This window comes from Sceloporus undulatus, chromosome 1 (assembly GCF_019175285.1).
Source record: "Sceloporus undulatus isolate JIND9_A2432 ecotype Alabama chromosome 1, SceUnd_v1.1, whole genome shotgun sequence".
Lineage (NCBI taxonomy): Eukaryota > Metazoa > Chordata > Lepidosauria > Squamata > Phrynosomatidae > Sceloporus > Sceloporus undulatus.
In genome coordinates, this window is record NC_056522.1 from 256,914,525 (window position 1) to 256,938,584 (window position 24,060).

General features: G+C 39.2%; 1 protein-coding gene across 3 annotated transcripts in view; it reads left to right on the forward strand.

The window, feature by feature from the left end:
- The window catches only part of COL18A1 (collagen type XVIII alpha 1 chain), a 219,862-nt gene that overhangs the window by 183,367 nt on the left and 12,435 nt on the right, over positions 1-24,060 (forward strand). For all 3 annotated transcript variants that reach the window (XM_042443985.1, XM_042443972.1, XM_042443978.1), the window contains 17 exons: positions 125-151; positions 1,400-1,444; positions 1,620-1,682; positions 2,268-2,303; positions 2,859-2,939; positions 4,351-4,380; positions 5,652-5,678; positions 7,869-7,931; positions 10,343-10,417; positions 11,797-11,832; positions 12,427-12,480; positions 14,418-14,492; positions 18,891-18,965; positions 19,108-19,150; positions 20,081-20,143; positions 21,456-21,499; positions 23,130-23,252. In XM_042443985.1, the coding sequence (XP_042299919.1) occupies positions 125-151; positions 1,400-1,444; positions 1,620-1,682; positions 2,268-2,303; positions 2,859-2,939; positions 4,351-4,380; positions 5,652-5,678; positions 7,869-7,931; positions 10,343-10,417; positions 11,797-11,832; positions 12,427-12,480; positions 14,418-14,492; positions 18,891-18,965; positions 19,108-19,150; positions 20,081-20,143; positions 21,456-21,499; positions 23,130-23,252 (960 nt within the window). The remainder of the gene's footprint in view (positions 1-124; positions 152-1,399; positions 1,445-1,619; positions 1,683-2,267; positions 2,304-2,858; positions 2,940-4,350; positions 4,381-5,651; positions 5,679-7,868; positions 7,932-10,342; positions 10,418-11,796; positions 11,833-12,426; positions 12,481-14,417; positions 14,493-18,890; positions 18,966-19,107; positions 19,151-20,080; positions 20,144-21,455; positions 21,500-23,129; positions 23,253-24,060) is intronic.

The window sequence follows — 24,060 nt, forward strand, 5'->3', positions numbered from 1 at the left end:
CTCGTAAGAAAGAAATGTGTACATAGAATGCATTTGGGAGCAAGCATAATTAAATAATATAGTAAACCATATAGCTCATGAAATCTCACAGAATCTGGTTAAAGATTTATATTTCTTTTTGTAGGGTCCACCAGGGCTTCCAGGACTCAAGGTAAAGTATTACTTTGATTTTGTTTTTGCTTGGTAGGTAATAGGGAGTACTTTTCTGCTTGCTTTATGCCAAAACTACACATACAAATAAACACCCAAATCCCTTTATCTGATTTGAACTGATTTGATTTAATGTATATGGCACTCACTTTCTATATTTAATGGGATAGTTTTCCAAACAGACCCATCATTTTAGTTCACTATATAGGCAAAAAGTGAATAGCAGTAGGGAAAGATGCTGGTTGACTGGTGCTGCCTTGTGATTTGTTGTGCTGCCTTGTTACAGCAAAGGACTCAGACTATTATCTTGGTGTAGCTTGTTTGTGTGTGTGTGCCTTCAAGTCACCTCACAACTTATGGCAGTCCTATTAATTTCATGGGGTTTTCTTGGACAAGAAATGCCCAGAGGTGTTTTGGCCAGTTCTTTCCTCTAAAATATAGCTTACAGCACTTGGTATTTATTGGCAATCTCCCATCCAAATACTAACCAGAGGTGACCCAGCTTAGCTTCCAAGATCAGACAGGATCTGGTACCTTTAAGATATTTAGGCCATTGGTGTACCTTAGGATGATAAAAATATGCCACTCAAGACTTCATGAAAGATGGTATTAGGTCAAAACATGAGTGTCAGTTGTCTGTGCCCCTTGCTCCAACAGCCCTATTAGATTACTAACAGCTATGCAAGGGACTTGGTGGCTTAGCTGTTAAGACATTGACAATGTCAAGGTCAGCAGATCAGCAGTTCAAGACCCAAGTGCCACTTGACAGAGTGAGCTCCCATCACTAGTTCCAGCTTCTGCCAACCATTAATTTGAAAGCATGTAAAAGTGTAAGAAAATAAATGGGTACCACCTTGGTGGGAAGGTAACAGCATTCTGTGCAGTCATGTTGGCCACATGATCTTTAACAACACTGACTCCCTCAGTTTAGTAACAGAGATGAGTCAGGCAAGATTTAACAATCTTGTCATAGGGAAACCTTTACCTTTTCCTATGCAAGTGAGCAATTTATGTTATGTGTGGATCATGGTGCATATTGTCACATATCCCACGCAGTGGATATAGATGTATGTTGATACCACAAAAGGCTAGCCCAATGTATACCACCTGTGCTCTTTAGAGCAGGAATATAAATGAAGAATATAGTCGGGCAGCAGGGGGAAGGAATATTAGCTTCTTTATATAGGAGGTAAAACAGGACTTACTGTTTGTTTGTTTGTTTGTTTGTTTGTGTTTTACAACTTTTCAGGGAGATGCTGGAAGTGTTGGTCTCCCAGGCATTCCAGGAGAGAAGGTAAGCCTATATGATTAAGTCTATGGAGTGGAAACAATTGTCTCTACATTTAGAGCAGTGTTTTATGCGTTGTTTATTTAAAAAAAACAAAATCATTTTAGTGAGAGTTGGGTTGGGCTGCTGAATGGCATGATAAAGCTGAAGTTTCTATGTTGTTCTTTTTGTTTGTTTACAGGGAGAACCTGGATTGCCAGGACCAGATGGGCGTCCTGGATTAGAGGGTTTCCCAGGACCTCAGGTAAGCGTAAATCTGAATGCCATCTCTTAAAACATTTTTTGCTAACAGATTTACTGTAACTGATATTTTATAATGGTTTCTTTTCAGAAGATTTTGCTTTTTGAAATTAGAAAATTAAGATAACGGGACAATACAGAAAGCACAAAACTGCCAAAAACAATCTTTAAAGTCCACAGAAGTCCTGTTCTGATCTCTCTTGTATGATCTTGTATGATCTTTCCCCTGATAGTATTGCTTTCCTCATTTGTGAACCATTACACATCTCCAAATATTTGTGATTGTGATTGTGTATAGCTTTTAGTGGACAAATATTAATTGTCTTCAGCCACGAGAAAGAGAGGATACCGTTCCTGTTCATTTTTTATATGAGGAGCAAAGTGAATGATGATGGCATGCCCAAAGCCACCCAATAGATCTGTGGCTGAAGTGGGAGGTCAACCCAGGTTTACGGGAACCAAGTCCAGGCTTCCATCTCCTGGACCACACTGGCTGCCATTGGCAACACATTCCCCAACAGTTCTCCATTGTGTAAAATGGTCTCATTCCTTAAAATATATATATTTTCATCTCCCCTTCTCATTTCAGGGGGCAAAGGGTGACAGAGGGGATCCAGGGACTAAAGTAAGTACCACCTAAGATTTAAGGATACATTGATTATTGTGTATATCTATGGTTGGAATTTATCATGAGGGATTTAGTCATGGAAACAGTTGTTAGTTTGCAAGGCTCTGCTCATCAGAATTTTAGAGCAATACATTTTATGTGCATATGTGATCTAACTTGTCTCCTCAGTTCTCCCGTTCCTCAAACATGTGAACCCCTTTCTTAGTTGTTCTACCAGCATAGAACAATGCTGGGGTCAGGAAATTTCTCTTTGCCAGAGCCTCTTAATGGGAAAATTAGAAGAATTACTGGACAAGACAATGACTTACTACCATTAAATTTGCTCCTCATTTGAGTGCAGATATTTCTTCCTGGAATGATGGAGAGATTAACTTGACCTTCCATAAGTGAGTGGTGATACAATAAACCTCTTAAAACCAGAGTGTTTTGTTCTACTTATGCATTTTTCTCAGAATCACAGGAATACATGATGGTTAGAAGGTGGGAAGTCAGTCAGGTTTGGAACTGAACTCCCTTAACTTTCAACTGTGTTTCCCCCTTTTTTCTTTTGAGGGTGAACCAGGTCGAGATGGAATAGGACTTCCAGGTCCTCCTGGTCCTCCAGGACAAATCACCTACCTGTCCAGTGATGACGTAAATATATTTGTCCTTCGTATATTTTGTTTGGTGGATTGTTGATGTTATTGGAAGAATGGCTGGAATCACTTTTCATAAATTAGGCCAGCCTTTTAAAAACCCTGATAGTTGTTCAGTGTCCAAAGATGCTCAGAGCCTGTTTCATCCTGCCTTACATAATCCGTTATTCTTCGTATGAATGCCAGACACCAGCAGATATGAAATTGGCCAGGGGACTCTGGTCTTCCTTCTTCTTACCTCTGGCTAAATCTTCTTTAGCCCTCTGGATTACACCTCCCACTATCTCCAGCCAACATTGCATCTGGCCATGCTGGTTGGGGATGATGGGAGATGTCATTTTATAGTGCTGGTTGGCATAAGGTTGAGAAAAGTTGCTCTGATTAGTACCAAAAAACTAATCTTGTGTGTGTGTGTGTGTGTGTGTGTGTGTGAGAGAGAGAGAGAGAGAGAGAGATTTTTCCATTCAGCATCAACCATGAAAATGCTGACATTGTGAAATTCAATGAGATATAGTCTGCAGTTTCCTTTTTGCCAGAAAATTATACATAGAAAATGTTCACAGTATTTCTTGAAGCTGAATGCTGGGTTGGCTTGGCTGGCCAATATGAAAAGCTAAGAGGAGGAGTTGTGCAAATCTGAGTTTCCAGCCATGTTGATCCAGATGGCTATTAGCCTTGTGAATTCATTTATTGGGATAGCCTTTTGCAAGGCTGGTGGAGAAAGTGTCAGCACTAGTATCTTAAGAGAGATTAAGTTCAATCTTATCTTAAAAGCGAGAAAACAGATTAAATAAGCAAATAGTGGGTAACTGGGTTGGGATATCAACCCTAACAATGTTGTCAAGGAGTTTACAGTGTTTATCTTGAAGATAATTACATACCTTCATACTTTTGGGTAATGACACCAGGGCTCTATATTCTAGCTAGGTATGAAGCATGTGGTCTATTTGTCTAAATTACTTCCATGATCCTATATACACTTACCAGGGAGTGATGCTAATTGAACTTAATAGGACTAAGCTTTTAATGGAACTAAATTATAACACATAGGATTGTGTTTCTGATTTGGACCAGTGAGTCCTCATGCTGTGAAAACAAGAACTAGGGTGTTAAGTTTTTCAATTCAAGCCCTTATACTCCTGTAATATCCATACCAATTATATATAGTTTCTGTTAAATGAACAATAGCAGCTATGGTTAACTTAACAGAATTTGTCAACTGTTGGTAAAGATATGCAGATACAGATATTATTGTCTTGTTACCTGAGAAACAATTTTGGGTCATTAGTCAGGTTTTGTAAAGCTTTAGGGCAGGATTTAGTTTTCATGCTAAAGTATCTGAGCCTTCACATTTGTTTAAAAGTTCATTTTTTAAAAAAAAACATATAATTTTACCTATTTTTTTTTAGAAAAACATAGCTTCTTTGCCAGGCCCAGAGGTAAGTAAAGTGTAATCTCTTTTCATTGCTTCATTCTGACTTCTAGGAATAGATGCCTGCTGAATACAAGCTTCAGGAAAATAAAAAAATAGCTGCATGGCAGATTGTAATGTAAATTGGTAGATAATACTGTAGAAATTCCATCAGTGGAACGATGCAAAGAGAAGCGACACAGTTGACTCTTGACAGTAATTTCTTACCAACAGCATTGTAGGAACCAAGCTGGGGCAAGACTATATATTTATTTAATTGAATTTATTAAACAACCCTAATATAAAACATTTAAAATTATAGCATAAAAATAATGCCCCTTTACCCCTTAATCTAACTCACCATGTTAAGGTTTGTCCTTAGAACCTATTTCTAGTGTTAGAGATGAGCTGGTAGGAAATAGGAGCTGAGGGCTTGATCAAGTGTTTTTTTATCTTATAAATAAATAAAGTAAAAATAATCTTAAAAGGCTGATTGGAAGCTTCAGGAATAGAACTCCAGGCTATTGGCAGTCATGTTAGGGTTCTTTATGCTTGTCCCAGGCATGGGGTGGTTTATAAGGTTGTGATAGTTACATCAGGAGTGATAAATCTCTGGCCTTCCAGATATTGTTGGCTCTAGCTCCCATCAGCCTCAAGTAGCATGGCCCATAGTCAGACATTATGGGACATGGAAGTCAGTAATATCAGGATTCTCTGCCCCAGTAGACAGAAATAAGAGGTTCTGTGAACCTTCCAAGTCAAAAAATGCTATGGCATGAATTCTGTTATTAGTCACAACCAGAGGAGAAACATTGAATCTGTGGAGTTTAGCTTTGTGTTAATTCACTAGTCAGCAGTTGATTTGGTGGATCTACTCTGGGACTAATTCAGGCCTTTGGATTTAGTGCCTTGTGCCTGAAAATGCAATTGGGATTCTTGACAACTGTACGGAGTTTAAGAATGTGAGAGGAGCCTTACAAGTGGACCATACCAAAGGCATTTCTAGTCCTGCGTTCTGTCCACATGATGGTCAGCTTGTAGGAAGTCCAGAAGTGGGGCATGAGTATAACCATCTTCCCATTTACGTTCCGCAGTGATGGATATTTGGAGGCAAAGCTGGCCTCTTGCAGTTATGGCCTTTTTCTGAACTTTTAGCTACTACATTTAAATCAAAATTGATGTCTGTGATGTACATAAGAAAATCCCAGCAGCCTAAAATCATTCTCAGTGATTTGGTGCTTATATATTACCTTAACCATTTCTTGGAAAGGTCATGCTGTCCTATTTTCTTTTTTGCAGGGCAAGCAAGGGCATGCTGGTTTCCCAGTAAGTAGTTTTCTTTGTTACACTGATGACTTTTTAGTGCTCTTGCTGTGAAGTTTCAACTGCTGTACAATTTTGCTGCTTCCTGGAAGGGCAGCAGGACGTCAAAGGATTGGATTTTCTATTATGTCTTTTGAAAACAGGAGAAAATTGCATCTGCCATTTAAGTCAGCATACAAATAAGCCCATAAAAGCTATTAGGGAGCTGAACCTGCTTCTTTTTCTATGGATTTCATTGCTTGTGTATGCTGACTTTGGACTTTTCCTATTCTGTTCTGGAAAGGGGGCATTTGAGGCCACTGCTGAATAAATGTGTTTGGCCTGTAGAGTGGTCCTAAAGAGGGCAGTCCAGTGGGAGGTCAGGGTGACCATGCTCCAAGCCTCAGTGAGGTGCTCTCCATCCTGGAGTGTTGTTCTAGCTGTGAGCTGGTCTGCAACCACCCAGAGGCAAAGGAGGTCAGCTCTTTATTGCTGCCTTTTAAAAATTCACCCAGGGCTGTACTAGTTAGACAGGGAGCAGAATAAGCAAAAGAAAACAGGAAGTATGTGTGTTTGTGGAGTATCCTACTTCTCTTTGTCCTTCTCTTTACCTAAGTGATCAGGCAACAAGAAGCATACCGCTGCAGCTTACTTACTTTTCCTGTGTTTTCAGAACTTAAAACCTTATGAATATTCAGACTAGACAGATCATTCTCTGTTTTTTCTGAGCCCCAGAGCTTTTGTGTGTGTGTCTGCAATACTTGTTACTGCTGTTTGCAAGTTCTGCTAATTTACACTTGGAAATAAGGAAAATTTTAATTGTTTTTCTTTTAAAGCCTACTCATGACTTTATACCTGAAAATATGTGGGTTAATCAGTATGCAAAGAGATCTTGCAGTGCCTTTTGAGATTAACTGAAAGATAGAGGTTGGCAGTGTGAGCTTCCATAGACTTGAGCCTGCTTCCTCAGGTGCATAGACTCTCCACTCTATGGAAGCTCACTCTACCAACTTCTATCTTTCAGTTAGTCTCAAAGGTGTTGCAAGATCCCTTTGCATACTGATTTTCCAGACTAACATGGCTATGTCTTTGAATTATATGGGTTAAGATAATCCAACTCTTTTTAGAACTTGAATAAATAAATGTTTTAAAAATCAATATGTGAGCAGGCCTCATAGGTTTTAAAGTAGGGTTTCTATAGATTTTCCTCGGATTTCTTTTTTGTTGTTTGTTTGTTTGTTTGTTTTTGCAAGACAAGGCAGCAACTTAAGGCCCTGTCTGCATGGGCCAGGATCTTCTATGGGCAGCCTGGAGTGTTCTGGTCTCAGAACTGGCCTGACCTCCCCACATTACATGGTCCTCCAATTCTGCATGAGCTGCATGTATGGGCTTCCCGCTGAGCTGCCTGTTGTATCTGCCGCCACCACCATGGGTCATTCACTTCTGAGATCAGAACAAAGTGCCCAGGGACAATCAACATGGCTGGATGCCTTGTTCTAACCCCAGAGTGAGTCACGTGTTGCAGCAGTGGATGCACACTGGGAAATTCAGTGGGACATCCATGCAGTCAGCCTCACCGGTGCAAAAATAGAGGTCTCTTGATCTTCCCAGAAGTTCCGGAGTAAGAAATATGTTTTAAAAATGCAGCTCAAAGGTGTAATACCCTGGTTCCAGTGCTGAATATGTCAGATATTATCTGGACTGCTCACACCAGAAATGGGATTTGGACTGTGCGTTGTCTGAACAGCACAATGCGAGAACCGGGGGAGGGGGAATGGGTCTTTTGGCCCATGCAGACAAGGCCTAATTCTCAGGCTGTTTGATCTGCTTAAATTTATCCTTCAGAGCAAGCTTATCTTCACAGCAAATCAAGCAGACCAAAGGAGAAGAGCAGGGCCCTATTGGCTTAGCGACTTGATGCCCTCCAAAGATTTTGGACAGCAATTCCCATGAGCCCAAGCCAGCATGGAAAATGGTCAGAGACTGCGGGAATTTAGTTCAAAAAAATCTAGAAAGAACCAATTTGCTTAGCCCTGGTGTCCAGTATTGTTTAATACCCTCAGAAGAAGGGAAACATTGGGCCAGGGTTGGGGGGGAGTGTGAATGCTGGGGAAGAGAATTGTTTTACTGATCTCATGATGAAAAGAATGTGTTTGGTGGTTGTGGGGAGAAATGCCTTGATGTCATGAGCTGCTTCCTTGATTCCATCCATAGGGGCCCGTGGGACCAAAAGGTGACATAGGATCCCCAGGCGTTCAAGGCTTTCCAGGACTGAAGGTATGATGATGCAAAGTACTTTCTTCAAACATACCACTATGCATGTTAGAAAACTGCAAAATTCTCAGTTGTCAAAAAGATTCTTACACTTTGGCTCCAAATCTTGCTGCTGTCTTATTTCTGATAGTTGAGGGCTACAGAAGAAGCTCTGTTGGGGATGAGGTAATCAATACAGAAAACTTCAGTATTTATGCTGATGTTACAATGAATCTCAGCAGTGTTTGGAGAGTGAAAATAAAATTACATTGTATTTGAAAACTACACATCAATTTAAATAAACATTTCCAGTAGTATTTTGGTGTTGTTTTCACATTCAAAATGCTGACTGAAGACCTCTTACTGTTTTATTAACAGCTCAAAGGAAATATAATGTGTATATATTATAATATATACTGCCAAAGGGAGTATCTTTACATTATACACATTATAATATTATAATGTGTATAATGTAAAGATACTCCCTTTGGCAGAAATTAACAGGAAAGATATAGAACAGAACCTCGCATTTCCCATTGTAACTTCTGTATCTTGTGGATTTTTAATGATATTTTAATTTATTACAAATCACTTTGAATCCCAAACTGAGAAAAAGACAGGATAGAAATAAATAGAAGTACAGGTTGAATCTCCCTCATCCAAATTGGGTAATGTTCTAAAACCCAAAACTTTTTCATGAGTAGCTGAGTTAGTGACACCTTTGCTTTAGTGCTATATAAATAAAGCATAATAATAATAATAATAATAATGGTGGTTCGGTGTGCACAAACTTTGTTTCATGCACAAAATTATTAAAGATATTGTATAATATTACAGTCAGAATATATTTATAAGGTGTATATATAACATAAATGAATTTTGTTTTTTGACTTGGATCCCATCTCCAAGTTATTCAATTTTGCATGTATATACAAATACTGGTATTCCAAAATCTAATCATCATCATCATCATTATCATCATCATCATCATCATCATCATCATCATCATCATCATCAAAATTAAAATTTTTAGTCCCAAGCATTTTGGATATGGAATATTCAACCTTTCATAGTAGTAGTATTGATACAGGAGAGGGCACAGTTAGGACTTGTTGAAAGTGTGAGGCTGGAGGCTTTCACAGCCAGCATCCATAGTTTTTTGTGGGTTTTTCGGGCTATGTGGCCATGTTCTGGAAGAGTTTATTCCCAATATTGCAAATAGCATTTGAACAAACCGACCAAAAAAATCCAGCAAATGCTGAGCTCAGTGGACAAGAGAGATGCTGTCATGGCTGTAGGATTTTATCGCATACTGGGCAGTTGCGGACAAATCTATGTAGGGACCACCAAACACAGTGTTCAAATATGAATCAAGGAAAATGAGAGACTGCAGACTGAGTCAGCCAGAAAAATCAACAGTAACAGAACATGTTATAAACCATCCTGGGCACAAAATGCTATTTGGAAACACTGAAATTCTGGACCATGCCAACAACTATCAGGTCAGAATGCACAGGGAAGTTATTGAAGTTCACAGACACCAAGACAACTTCAACAGGAAAGCAAAAAACCCTGAAAGTAAACAAAGTTTGGCTACCAGTCCTGAAAAACACTAAAATCAAGACCCAGCAAGTGCAAATGAAAACCATCCAGCGTCAAGAGTTTTCCCAGCAAACAATGTATTAAATAGACATCTTGAGGCCTTGCCATTCAACAACAGAACAACACAGAGATTAACATGTAAATCACTTCCTCTCAACCAAGAGTCACACAGTATATATGCCCCACTCACTTTCCATGCCAGCATTCTCTGAAGATGCCAGCCACAGATGCTGGGAAAACGTCAGGAATAAACTTTTCCAGAACATAGCCCAAAACCCCCACAAAAAATATGTTGAAAGTGTTCATGTGACTCTGTCAACTTAATTGTTGTTGCATGCAGAATTGCATGCTTGGATGTGATCCATCATCCAACTGCTGGTTAGAAGCCACTTTTCTGTGTTAGAGTAACAGAACTTTCCATTGTCCTATACATATGATTTATCTGGTTCATATACTGCAACAGTGGTTGGAACAAGCAGCATAATTCTGAAGCATCTCTTGGCCTTGAGAATATCTGACAAAATTTTTAGTCAGTAAGGAAAGCTTTGTGAAATAAATGCACATGTGTTGCAAGGACACTGGACAGAATGTCCATATATATATATATATATATATATATATATATATATATAATTAGATAAGCCAGCTCAGTTTGTTGCTACTTCAGTAGGATCATTGTACTAGATTGTTACCTATAAGTTGAGACACATTCCCTCTTGAATATTACCTCTTGTTGCAAAATTTACATTTTGATAAGAGATTTATCTTCATTTCTGTCTCTGTCTTTCTCTCTCTCTCTCCTTCCCCCCCCCCCCCCCCCCCGCCTTGAGCAGGGTGAGAAGGGAGAACCAGGAGTTATAATTGGCCCTGATGGAACAGTTATAGCAGCTAATGCAAAAGGAGAAAAGGTAAAAATTCAGCATATTCTGCTTTTCTTTGAAGATTTTTTTTTTTACTAACCCAGTTCAATTTTTCTGCAGTGATAAGGTAGAAGACTTCCTTCTGCATTGTGTAAACCGAAAGTGTATCCCTCTTAAACAGGTAGAAAGAATGAGGGTCCCTGACTGAGTTGTGCTTCTGTGGTGAATCTTCTCATTTTATTTGATGACTTGGAAGAAACTACCACTGAGTTTTCAGATATGTGCTTTCCATCTAGGGTCTGTTGGGAACCCCTTACCTAGTATTCCCCAGATGGTCTAAGAGTCCCCTGTTTAAGGCATGCACTCACACCATGCAGTTCTTTTTCAGGAGAAGGAGAATGAATATTTTATAGGCTGTATTGTGGCAATGAACATACTAGATAAGGTATGGGTGAGGGGTTCTCTGACATGAACTACCCTCCCCCCCACATACCTAATCTGGAGTGATGGGGCAATGCCTTTACTGATCACTGGCCGGGAGATTGCAAGGGAGGCAACAGGCATCTCAGCCAGCAGGCACATGGTTGCTAACAGCTCCAGTGACTATGTCAGTAGCCCAAGCTGTACAACACTGTGCTTTATGGCTGGTATTGATTAAGATGCCCCCCTCTATTTCTCTCTCTCTCTCTCTCTCTATGTGTGTGTGTAAGGTAGGGGTGACAATCCTGTGTCCTTTCAGTATTGCAACTCCCAGCATTCTTTACCAGAGGGCTGCGTAGTCTCCACATCCAGAGTCCCTTTGCACTACACAATTATGACATTATGATTTCACTTTAATTGCCATAGTGGCAGCCTATAGAATTCTGGGATTTATAGTTTAAGGAGAGGTACTTAGAACCCTCAACCAGAGAGCTCTTCCAATGCCATATTAAATTACAAATACCAAGATTCCATTGTATGGATCTATGGCAAATAAAGTGGACTCATGGTACTATAACTATGTAATGTGAAAGAGCCCTTTGTGTAGAGCTTCTTCTCTTTTTTGATGAGTCTGAGAGTAGTGATTTCTCACTGACAGGTGCTGAAAGGAAAGGAGACCCAAAACCATGAAAGTCAGGGTACTGTTGTTTCTGAAACTATCTTAGGGCTAGAAAAGCTCTGTTTGCCACTTCTTTTACATTGGTTGTTCCTAATATTTTAGCCCCTGTCATGGAATGACCCAGACAAAATAATATGGGATGCACTGTATCACCCTTCCCTGACCCAGTGGCTGACAAATATTCTAATGAGAATTCTGGATGTTAATTTGTAATGGTAATGTTGGGTAGGGATTATGACTGTTGCAATCCAACAAAGGTTGGCAGGTTTCAAAAAGCTGCTCAAAATGAAAACGTATTTTTTCTAATCACCTTTATTTTTGTCTTCAGGGTGAAGCAGGCCCAAGAGGACCTGTGGGACCAGCAGTAAGTTACAAATGGTACCTTTGCTTTCATGCAAGGAATTTATATTGATGTAAATAACACGTGTGTCTTTGTGATTATTTTGATGTTTAATTCGTGGAACATTTAATTTTTTTCCATGGTATCATCATCTCTTTGTTATTATTTTTCTTATTGTTCCTACTTTTGGAAAATAAAGCAGTGCTTTTGTGAAACTTCCAATTTTTGGATAGGGGAACCTGCGCAAAATATTTAAATGTTTGTCTTCCCTGCCTGTTAGAAGGATCCCTGTTCAGCTACTTCCACTGTCTTCAGAGAAGATAAACTTCAAGGAGTTTTGTGCTTCTCTTAATATCCCTCCAGTTTTTCTTTTCCAATTGACATTCAACATTCTGTATCTACTGAATATGCTCAATCTCACCAACCATCATTGCAGTTTGCTGTTATGGAAAAGGATGATCTTCTCCCTTGCTACTTCTATTTGGAGCTGTAATTGATATCGTGCATGATGTATTACGCCCATTAGTAGAACTTACATTTTACAATCTCTGTCTTTCTAACCTAGACTTCTGTTACTATTTTTCTTTTTCTCTCTCTTTTTTCTGTTTCCTTTTATAGGGGCCACTTGGGAGGGCTGGACAGAAGGGAGACATTGGCTTTCCTGGAAGACCTGTAAGTATTATTATTTTAGATATTTATTGTGGTATATTTTCTCATCATAAAAAGAGTGGGAAATGAGAAGGGCAAGGAGGACATGACCCAATAACCACTGCCACCTCTCCATTAGAGAGGGATTAGAAAGAAGACTACAGAAATCAAACTGCTGAAACACAGGCAGTAGTAATTTACTGAACCATAAACAATGAAGAAAGGAAACCATTTTGAAAGGATTGTCAGCCTTAGAATCATAGAATAATAGAGTTGGAAGAGACCGCAAGGGCCATCCAGTCCAACCCCTGCCATGCAGGAAATTCAAATCAAAGCATTCCCGACAGATGGCCATCCAGCCTCTGTTTAAAGACCTCCAAGGAGGGAGATTCCTCTACACTCCGATGGAGTGTGTTCCACTGTCGGACAGCCCTTACTGTCAGGAAGTTCTTCCTAATGTTGAGGTGGAATCTCTTTTCCTGTAGCTTGCATCCATTGTTCTGGGTTCTGGTCTCTGGAGCAGCAGAAAACAAACTTGCTCCCTCCTCAATATGACATCCCTTCAAATATTTAAACAGGGTTATCATATCACCTCTTAACCTTCTCTTCGCAAAGCTAAACATCCCCAGCTCCCTAAGTCGTTCCTCATAGGACATGGTTTCCAGACCCGTCACCATTTTAGTTGCTCTCCTTTGAACGCTCTCCAGTTTCTCAATGTGCTTTTTGAATTGTGGTGCCCAGAACTGGACACAATATTTGAGGTGGGGCCTGACCAAAGCAGAATACAGTGGCACTGTTACTTCCCTTGATCTAGACACAATACTTTTATTGATGCAGCCTAAAATTGCACTGGCCTTTTTAGCTGCCACAACACACTGTTGACTCATATTCAACTTGTAGTCTATTTAGATTCCTAAGATCCCTTTCACACGTAGTCTCATTCAGCCAAGTGTTCCCCATCCTATATCTGTTCATTTCATTTTTCTGCCCTAAATGCAATATCTTACATTTCTCCATGTTGAATTTCATTTTGTTAACTTTGGCCCAGCTTTCTAGTTTATTCAGATCATTTTGAATTTTGATCCTATCCTCTGGGGTGTTAGCTACTCCTCCTAATTTGGTGTCATCTGCAAATTTGATAAGTATGCCCCCAATTCTGTCATCCAAGTCATTGATAAAGATGTTGCATAACACTGGGCCCAGGACAGAGCCTTGTGGGACCTCACTGGTCACTTCTCTCCAGGATGAAAAGGAGCCATTGTTGAGCATCCTTTGGGTTCAGCCAGTCAACCAATTACAAATCCATGTAACAGTTACCTTGTCTAACCCACATTTTACAAGCTTGTTTGCAAGAATATCATGGGCTTACAGATTGGAAACTGCTTAGAGTGCGCTGAGTTCACTGATAAGCAGTATAGAAATGTAAATGCTAAAAATGCTAAAAAATCATATTGCCCTATATGAGCTGGCCTGAGATCCTCAAAGGAGGGCTTTTAGTCCTGCCACCATCACAAGCACATATGGCTTCTCAGTGGCACCTCCCAGGCTGTAGAACTCCTTTCTGTGGCAGGTCCTGAATGTCCTCTCACTTCTCTCTTTCTGATGGCAGGTTGAGACCTTCTTATATAGGCAGGCATTTGGTTGGTTTATTTAATCACATGGTGGAATAGTGTTGATAGCGGTGTGGTATGTTTTTATTTTGCATGTTTTAAATTATATTTTAAATGTATTTTAAACTACTTTTTTTTACTAGTATTGTTGTTTAATTGTTTTTTTAAACTTTTGTATGTAACCTTTTAGCCAACATCTATTTTACATTTTGTCAGCTGCCTTGGGTTCCTTGGTGGAAGAAAGGCGGAATATAAATTGAAGAAAAGAAAAGAAAAATAAATGTCTACATTCGTGCTGCATATCATGTGGGCTCAGTGTGCTGATTCTCTTGCTTTATTTCTTCCTTGCAGGGTCGCCCTGGTATGAATGGGTTGAAGGGAGAAAAAGGTGACCCAGCTGACTCCAGTGGAGGGCTGGGCTTAAGGGTGAGTGAGAAAGGCATCTATTAGACTTCTGTGCTGAACAGAGGTCTGTTAGCTGGACTGACTGTGCTCCTTTAACACCTGGAGTGAGGATTCTTAAGATCTGGGATTGTATGAAGAATAAAAAACCCAAGCCTTACAAAGTGCATCTAAAAATATTGATGCTTCTGCTGTTGTCTCAGTATCATGCTAGCATAGTTAGTTTCATCTGAGGAAGCAAGGTACATTTTTAAAAATATATATATATGCAAATAATTCAGGGAATACATTATTTTAGCAATTAAAACTTCGGCTTAGTTACAGCTTTTTTGTTTCTACCTACTCATATTACTGTCTGCTGGTAAACCCCTGAGTCTGGGAGACAATGAGCACTAATCAAGCAGACACTAATCCTCTTTTGCAGACCCTCCCACCCTGAGGCCTGCCATTAGCAACAGAACCATACACATGCAAGTCACTCCTGCTTTCCCAGGTCACACACTATATATATACCCAACTCCTTTCCAGTCAAGCATTCTCTGAAGATGCCAACCACAGATGCTGGCAAAACCTCAGGAAGAAATTTTTCTAGAACACAGCCACATAGCCCGAAAAAGCCACAAAAAACTATGGATGCCGGCCATGAATGTCTTCGACTTCACAATCTCTAGGCCCTCCAGTGCAACTCTGTGGTCAACGCCCGACAGATACTGACCATAGGTCTGCACTGGAGGAGCTACAAATGCCTAGTGGAGTGTCCTCTCTAGGAATCTCTAGGTCCTCCAGTGCAGCTTTTAGTTAAAGTTGACCACAGAGTTACACTGGAGGACCTAGAGATTCCTAGAGAGAACATAATAATCAAATCCATGAATAATCAAAGCCACAAATCTGGAGGGATGAGTGTATATTTCTAAGAACTGTATGAAGTTCAGAGGAAAATATGGGATTAGATTCCACTTTTTGCAAAGTTTGATCTAAATAAAGAAGAAGGTAAACAGGAGAAAAATAACAAATATGAACAAACTCTTCTAGAACATGGCCACATAGCCTGGTGGCGAACCTATGGCACGCGTGCCAGAGGTGACACTCAGAGCCCTCTCTGTGGGCACAAATGCTGTCGCCCTAGCACACAGTTTGCCTGAGTTTCTTACTAGAAAGCCAGAGGGAAGTGGCACTTTGAAATAAATAAGTGGGGTTGCAGTTTGGGCACTCGGTCTGTAAAAGGTTCACCATCACTGTGTTATTTGCAATTTTTCAATATTCATGGGGGTCTTGTGCCCCTAACCCTAGCGAATATGGAGGGACAAGTGTATACTTTTTATGTATTTTTTACTTTCATATTTTTTACCAAAACCAGTGATTAAAAAGAGGGATCTAGAGTTTACTTTGAAAGGAAAGAAAAAATTATAACCAATATCAATCACCTCATTAAAAAATATTAAAAATTTGATTAGCTTATCAACTTTGTGTCACTTCTTAATATTCTTGGATTGATCCATCTTTGATCTCTATATTTATCTCTGTCCCTATTGTTGCCACTTTACCCCATTTTTTGGACATGTATATAAGAACTTTCTCCCACTCTTTCATTCTCTTACTTTGCCTTGGATTTAATTTCCTCAATAGTAAGTCCATTTCCATCATGCCATATAGCTTTGTTAACCTGTCCTCTATCAACAGCTTATTGTCTGATTTCCAATATTACACATATAATAGGCTTGCGGCTGTTAACATATAAAATTTTTTTTTATATTTATACTGCCAAAAAATTAAAATATTTTGGAAAGAAATTCACGCAAAGATGAAAAAAATATTTAATTTTAAGGAGCAAATGGACCCCAAGATGTATCTCGTGAATATAACAGATGAGGTAAAATTGGATTATAAAAAAGAGAAATTATTATTTTACACAATTGTGGCAGCAAGGTCTGCTCTGGCAAAATATTGGAAGAGAGAAGAAATCCCTACAGTAGAGGAATGGAGGTTGAAGGTTATGGACTTATATGAAATGGACAAACTTATAACATTATTAAAAAAAAGATTCGTTAATTGTTTTTTTAAAAAATGGGATCCATGGAGAGAATATATTCAAAAAGAAAAAAAGGAAGAAATACACGTCACATTAGAGGGAGACTGAAAGAGAGTTAATATATAGTTTTAAACAAGTAGTATTTATAGATATGGAAGGATTAAAAAGATGACCCAAATAATTGTAATTAATAGAATGAATCTTAAAGTTGTTGTTTTATAACTGATAAAAAAAGAGTGAAATTTTGGCAAAGTTAACTAAACGTCCGGAGAAATCTCAGGTATTCTAGGAAGTTTAATTTTGTTATAGAAACAGGAGTAATGAGTGTAATTTAGGTATTAATTTTATGTTTTGGATTTTATTGAATAAAAAAAATTAAAAATTATTTTAACATATTTCTTTTCAGTCTTCTCTTCTATCATGTTCAATAATGATTTTTCCAGTTTTAATTCCAACTTCATTTCTAGTATTTCATTTATACTAATTTTTATTTATTTACAAAAATTTTTAGCCCTGTTACAGGTCCAGAATAAGTGAAAAAAAGTCCCCACTTCTTTCTGACATTTCCAAGTATTCTTCCCTGTTGCATATATTCTAGATATTTTATATGGGGATAAATACAAAGGGAACATAATCTTATAATAGTTCTCTCTAACCTGTTGACTTAAACAATATTTCAATCTAGTGCTCCAGTACTTTTGCCATTTGTGTAAATCAATTGTTTTTCTCCAATTTTGGGCCCACTTTATCATCGGATCCTTAATCAGGTTTTCCTCAGTATACCATTGTAAAAGGTTTTTATACAACTTGGAGAACAATCCTGGTTTATCAAGCCATAACATTTCTTCCATCTCTGATTTTGTTTTAGAGATAGTGTCTTGCTGTTGAGCTATTATGAATTTCTCTTTTAATTGTCTATATTGAAACTACTTTACTGCTCAGCCCTCTAAATTTAGTCTGTCTTGTGATTTTAGCTTAAGAGCATTATCTAATGCATCTTTATATTTTATCCAAACTTCATTTCTACTTGGGTCTATACAATACAAAGCCTTGTGGGTTGATAATCACAAGGGGAGTTTTGGTTTGTATTTTTTCCAGATTCGGAATAAAACAAAATCTGATGAAATGATTATTGAAATCTCAATTTGCTTTCACCCTATCATAAAACAAAAAAGCATGCCAGCTGAATCTAAGTTCAGATCCTTCATGTTTTAACAATTTGTTGTTCTCTAAAGTCAACAATTTGTTTAACCAAATAAGGCAGATTGCTTCGTAGTACAGTCTCAAATTCGGGAAGTCCAGCCCTATCTTTTGCATGTTGCAAAGTTATTTGTTTTATCCAGGATGTTTAGCTTGCCCAAATAAAATTTGCTAAACCTCTTTGCCATTCTTTGAAAATACTTTTTACTTATAGGGATAGCTTGAAACAAAAAGAGTATTTTAGGTACCACATTTATTTTCACTGTAGCTATCTTACCTAAAAGAGATAGTTTCATATTTTTTCAGTTGCTCAAGTCACTTCTGATTTGATTCTATATCTTTTTAAAATTATTATTAAATAGATCCGAGTTCTTATTTGTCAAAGTTATACCCAGATATTTTACTTTCTTACTGATGCTAAACCCTGTTGTTTCCTTTAACCTTTCCCTGGAAAGGAACTTGGAAAAAACTTCTGTCATCACTAAAAATATGGACAAAAAAGAACAGAAAGGTTAAAGGTACAAATTATTTTAAAAGTGGTTGTGTACATTGTATGGAAGAGTGCCCCTCTCCTGTGAATATGTCCACCTTCCTTTGGTGTAATTCTGCCTTTGGTCTCAGGGAGTAGAATTAGGAAGGGAGGCCTCTTATCTGTGCCTTATCCAGGCCCCTATGTTCCCTCATGAGGTCCATATGTAAAATAAATGCTTGTTGTTTCTACTGCCACTTGGTTTCTGGAGAAGGAACTTAAGCAAAATCATATAAATATTTGTCAGTATACTGAAAGAGCAATTTCCTTAGATATACAGAGTGCACAACTTGTGCACGGTCACGGATGATATCTGATGAAATAACTTGAAGTCTTTCTGTTACAGTATTAACTTTGCACTGCATGGGGAAGCAATTCTTCTTTCTTTATTTGTGCAGGAAGGAAACAAACTGTTTTGTTTTGTTTTTGTGGTAGCTTATATTACACAAGGTAAAGAGACAGAGTATACCTTCTACTGCCCATGTTTGCTTCCTATTTTTCATCCCTTGAATTGGCCATGGATCCTGAGTTTAGATCATGGCCTGTGACAGGACTTTGGCGTCCAGTAAGAACAATTTTAGGGCACAAACAGAGGAAGGGTGATTGTACCGAATGTTTGGGTCTTGCTTCTTTTTAATGGGTGTTTCACTTTCTCTCTCTGTAGGGTCCTCCAGGACTTCCTGGCCCCCCTGGTCCCCCAGGTCCTCCGGGCAGCATAGTTCCTGTTTACGAGAACAATGTAAGTAAAGGCCTAAATGCATTTCACTCCCTGGGCAAACATGGGGGTGTAACCTTATTTAGTTCTGAAAAGACAATACATAATGATCTATCACATGCTGAGATAAAACAGTACATTGAAAATGTTGTTTTTAAAATTTCAGGCCTTCAGTGATGTGGGCCCTCCTGGACCTCCAGGACTGCCTGGTAAGAATGTTGTAAATTCACAAAGTGGGAGGAGAGTGGAGGAAAAGGGTGTTGTTGTTTTCCCCATAAGTTCCTTGGAGAAAATCTCTTTGCAAATTATAGAACCATGTGGTCAACTTTCCAAGGTATAAGGGGTCCAATGTGAACCCATGGGGGTAGGGCACTAGATTTGGTGCTTGTAGTTGCCACCAGAATGGTTCGCATGCCCACCATCAGAGGTCGAATGTTGACACCAACTCCAATAGCTCTCTCTCTAATGAGCTCTGTGATAAACGATAGTGATACTTTGCCAAATGATTGGAAGGCAGGCTTGAGTTGCAGTTTGATGGTCATGGAAAGCCACATAAAATTGCTGTGCCTGTATGTTATTGAACCCTCCTAGAGAAGCAGGGAAAGATAAACTCAGAAAGGCTTAGTGGGTTATTGAATAAATAGAAAAAACTTATTGTCTATGAACGACAGTTGGTAGATGGCTAAAAGAGAATACAACATCCCTCCTGGAAACTATCCCTCTAGATATTTTGGATTACTGATTCTATTATCTCTAACCACTGAACCTGATGGGAGTTTGTCATCTAAATAGACTGAAACTGGTGAAGATTGGTGCAGAGGTATAACATTCTGCTTCCACAGTACTGTAGAACTTCCTGAATTACCATGAAAACTTTCAATTACCTTTGTATCTGCCATATGGCACTTTCTGTTGAGAAACATGGTATTATTCCTTTCCAAATGTCTGTTCAAACTTGAATTCAAGGATACTTGCATAGTACTGCTGTTTAAATCATGAGTTTCATGAATTTCTCCCAGGAGTTCTAGAATTTTGGTTATTTGCAGAATTAAAACTGGTCTGCTTGTCTATACTGTTATGCTTTACCTTCTCACAGGCTCTTGGGGATTGTCAAGAATTATGCTCATATTCTGTTTCAGGCTACCATGGTGCTCCAGGTCAGAAGGGAGAAAAAGGTGATGAAGGCCCCCCAGGGCCCCCAGGTAAGTTTCCTTACAGTGTGAAAGTATCTTTTTGTATCAAGACTTGTCATGGGTTCACGAGTTTATCAGAAGCATGGAGTAAGATCTTTGTGGGTCTTGTCTCACTTTCTTGCCTTGAACCAGGGTTTCCTCCATAAACACTAATGCTCCAGTATATTTCAGTGCTCTTGCCTTAGTTTTGTAGCATGCTTTGGTCTATGACTGGATGGGAATCATGCAGCCTTGGAGATGTTGTAATATCACAAGTCCCAGCAGCTTTAGCGAGCATAGCCTATGGTATATTGGAAAATGCAGTCCAACAAGATTTAGGGGGTTGTACTTGGCCTATCCTGGGTTAATCAGGGGAACCAGAAAGCCACACAGAATAGACACTGTACTTCTGAGCTGTGGCTTTTCCCTTTTATAGTATAGGATGAAAAAGTATGGTTGAAGTTGTCTCTAAATATATCAGAGACAAATCTGAAAACATTTGTGTTGCCTTTTTGAATTCTAAGTTAGGACTGATGCACTCAAAACGTTTTCTAGCTGAAAATTTCACTGTCACAATGGTACATGCAGGTAAACATGCATGCATAACCAAGATGCCCATTATGTGGATTGTGTGTAGACCAGACCACATCTGTAAAGATGACTTGGTTCTTAGGAACTAGCCCTTTCTCCAAATATATGCTTAGTGAGGTAGGGTAGCAGTTACCTAGGCCCATAGCATCACTCTTCAAACCCACAGTGTACCTCTCTTAGTTTTCTGACAAAAAAATATGCAGAGGTTTCTAAAAGATATTTATTTTGCTTTCTCCTTTGCATTGGTTTATCTCTGTCATTTATTGCTCATCATCACTGCCTCTTTGAGAAAGCTGTGCACTTTGTTTTGATTTTTTTTGAGGAGGGACACTAGTCATTACTATTTTGGTTTTATGTCAGTTGGCACATGACTTACCTTTGCCTTTAGAAATCACTTTAGAATAGCCTTCTTCAACCTGACGTCTTCCAAATGTGTTGGGCTACAGTACCATCATCCCAATCACATGATATCACTGGTTGGGATGATGGAAATTAGGACCCAGCTCATAAAAATGCCCTAGACTGAGAAAAGCTGTTGTAAGGATTCATGAACATCCATAATTTCAAAAGTACGGTTAGCAAAATGTTTACCTAGTGATTCAAAAACCCATTTCATTCAGTCATAAACATCAAAGAGGTCTCATGAGAGAGAGATGATGATGATGATGATGGAAAAAAGCCTCTCAGTGGGGTACCTTGATTATTGTCACTAAAAAATGTCTAACACTTCTCTCCTTTTCCCGCCACAAAGGCCAGTTTCCTTATGACTTCACCAGATACGGTTCCACATTTAGGGTAAGTGTACTTCATTGAGAAGGAATGTGTACAGGTATAAAGAAGCCTGGTATACAAAATAGGGGAATCAATGGAAGATTAATACATTGGGCCTAAGGAGAGGTGTGACAACCCTCTTTCTCTTAATACATGTTTAGTGAGGCAGGGTAACAGCCTTAGGCCTTTTGGTTCTCAAAGTATTTCTGTCTCAAGCTTATATAGTTTTATAGTTTTTTGTGGGTTTTCCAGGCTATGTGGCCATATTCCAGAAGAATTTATTCATGACATTTCACCAGCATCTGTGGCTGGCATCTTCAGAAAATGCTGGCATAGAAGAGAGCTAGATATATATTCTTCTATGCTTGCTCTCTTCTGTGCTAGCATTCTCTGAAGATGCCAGCCACAGATGCTGGCAAAACATCAGGAATAAACTTTTCTAGACCATGGCCACATAGCCCAAAAAAACCACAAAAAACTATGGATGCCGGCCATGAGAGCCTTACAACTTCACATTATATAGTTTTTCTCCTTCCCCTGGTCAGTTTTAACAGCATTCAGATTTAGTGTCTCTGGATGTGGCTGCATCTCAGACTAGCAGTTGTATTAACCTGCTGCTGTGGTGGCTGAATAATTAAAGTTCATATGGTATTGTGATTCTGCTACAGGATATAAGAAAGGGTTCAGTATAATGGATCCGCTTTATCTAAATATTCTCTAGTGAGATAGTGCCAATTTTCACATGTTCTGAGACTTTTGGAAAGCCATTGTGGTGTAGTAGTTTGAGCACTGGACTATAAATCTGGAGATCAGGGTTCAATTCCCCACTCAGTCTTGGAAACCCATTGGGTGACCTTAGGCAAGTCACACACTCTCAGCCTCAGAGGAGGGCAAAGGCAAGCCCCCCTGAACAAATCTTGCCTCCTCAAAAAGTGATAGGATTGGCTTAGGATTGCCAAAAGTCAGAAATAGTTTGGGATAGTTTGGACAAAGGAGTTTGAATTATTATTTTTTCCAGAGCAGTCTGCCCAACGTATAATTTCAAACTGGTTCTTGAATTCAAGTATGTGATCCCTCTGTCACCTTTTAACTGAGTCCTCAGAGGAGTCTCCTCTCACAGTTCACTGCCTTCCCAGCCCTTCCCCCTCTTAATGCAGGCTGTATATGGATTTCTTTCTGAGCATGTACAGTAGATGCTTTTCTACTGTCATGTCTGTGCCACTCTTGACTGGCACTTAATTGGCATTACAGCGAATAATAGAATCATAGAGTTGGAAGAGACTACAAGGGCCATTCAGTCTGACTTGCTGCTATGCAGAAATACAAGCATTCCTGACAAATGACCATCCAGCCTCTGTTTTAAAATCCCCAAAGAAGAAGAACTGTGGTGCAAATGGGACTTGCACCAGAGATCTGATTGGCACTTCTATATCTGTCTGCAGGGTATTATGGCCAGTGGTAACATTCAGTTCAGTAGCAGAAATTTGGTCTGTGCTTCACCCTTATTTTTTTTCTTAATCCCCTGTTTTCAGTTGGGAAGCTCTGTTTATTACATACTTACTTGGGAGGGCAATAGCCCTAACTTGGAGGTGAAGCAGGTGGGTGTATTTTGTTTTATGCCTGAATATTTACTTATTTTATAACTTTTCCTTAGGGAGAAAGAGGAGACAAAGGAGAGTCTGGACTGAAAGGTGAAAAAGGAGAACCAGGTGGTGGAGGATTATTTGGATCAAGTGCTGCTGGACCTCCAGGTCATCCAGGATATCCTGGTCCTCCGGTAAGAAATCCCACAGTGTGGGTGACAGCTAATGCCTTTGCATAGTGGTATATTCTGCTGCATTCTTTTGTACAAGGTGGACAGAGCTGATGACCCAGTTAGGGATAATGGGCTGTAAAGAGGAAAAACAACAGTCCTTCACAGACCAGAAGCTCTTTCATATTTTTTCTTTGTGGCAAATGTTACTGCTTCTCAGCCTGAATCCATAAGACTCTGGAGCACAGCCTTAGGAAATGAAAGCAGACTCTTGAATCAAGTTTAGTTTCAGTTTTGTCCAGGGAGTCTTGTGTTTAATGCAGGGCTGGTTAATTATTATCCCCATCCCCCAGTGCCTTTGCCCTTTTAGTCATCCCATCCAGATTGTTGATTTTTGCAGCTTTTCCCTTTGGCAGGTCAGTTTGGGAGGATGAACCCTACCATTAGGCAGAATGCAGTCACTACTTCAGGTGGCAAAAATGCTTTACATCATTGGATTGTTACAGTGTGTGTGTGTGCAGAGTGGGTGTAGTGTAATTGAGAGAGGGCTTGTTCTGCAAATAGCCATATTCTTTCTTCTTCCCTCAGACTGCTCACCAAATCCTTTCCCCAACAAAGCAGTAATAGCAGGAGCAGTGCAGAGTGAATGCAGTAGCAAGAGGGAGAGCAAGGCAAGTGAGAACAGAGGAAAGCTGAAAACGTGTAGGTTCTTTTGAGTGGCAAATGTAGGGAAAACTTTTCCATTTTAAGGTTCAAGAATGGAGGCATTAGCAAGTTTTAGGTTCTACCTTTGGCTCTGGATAATTTGCCAGGGCCAAATAAGGGATGCATG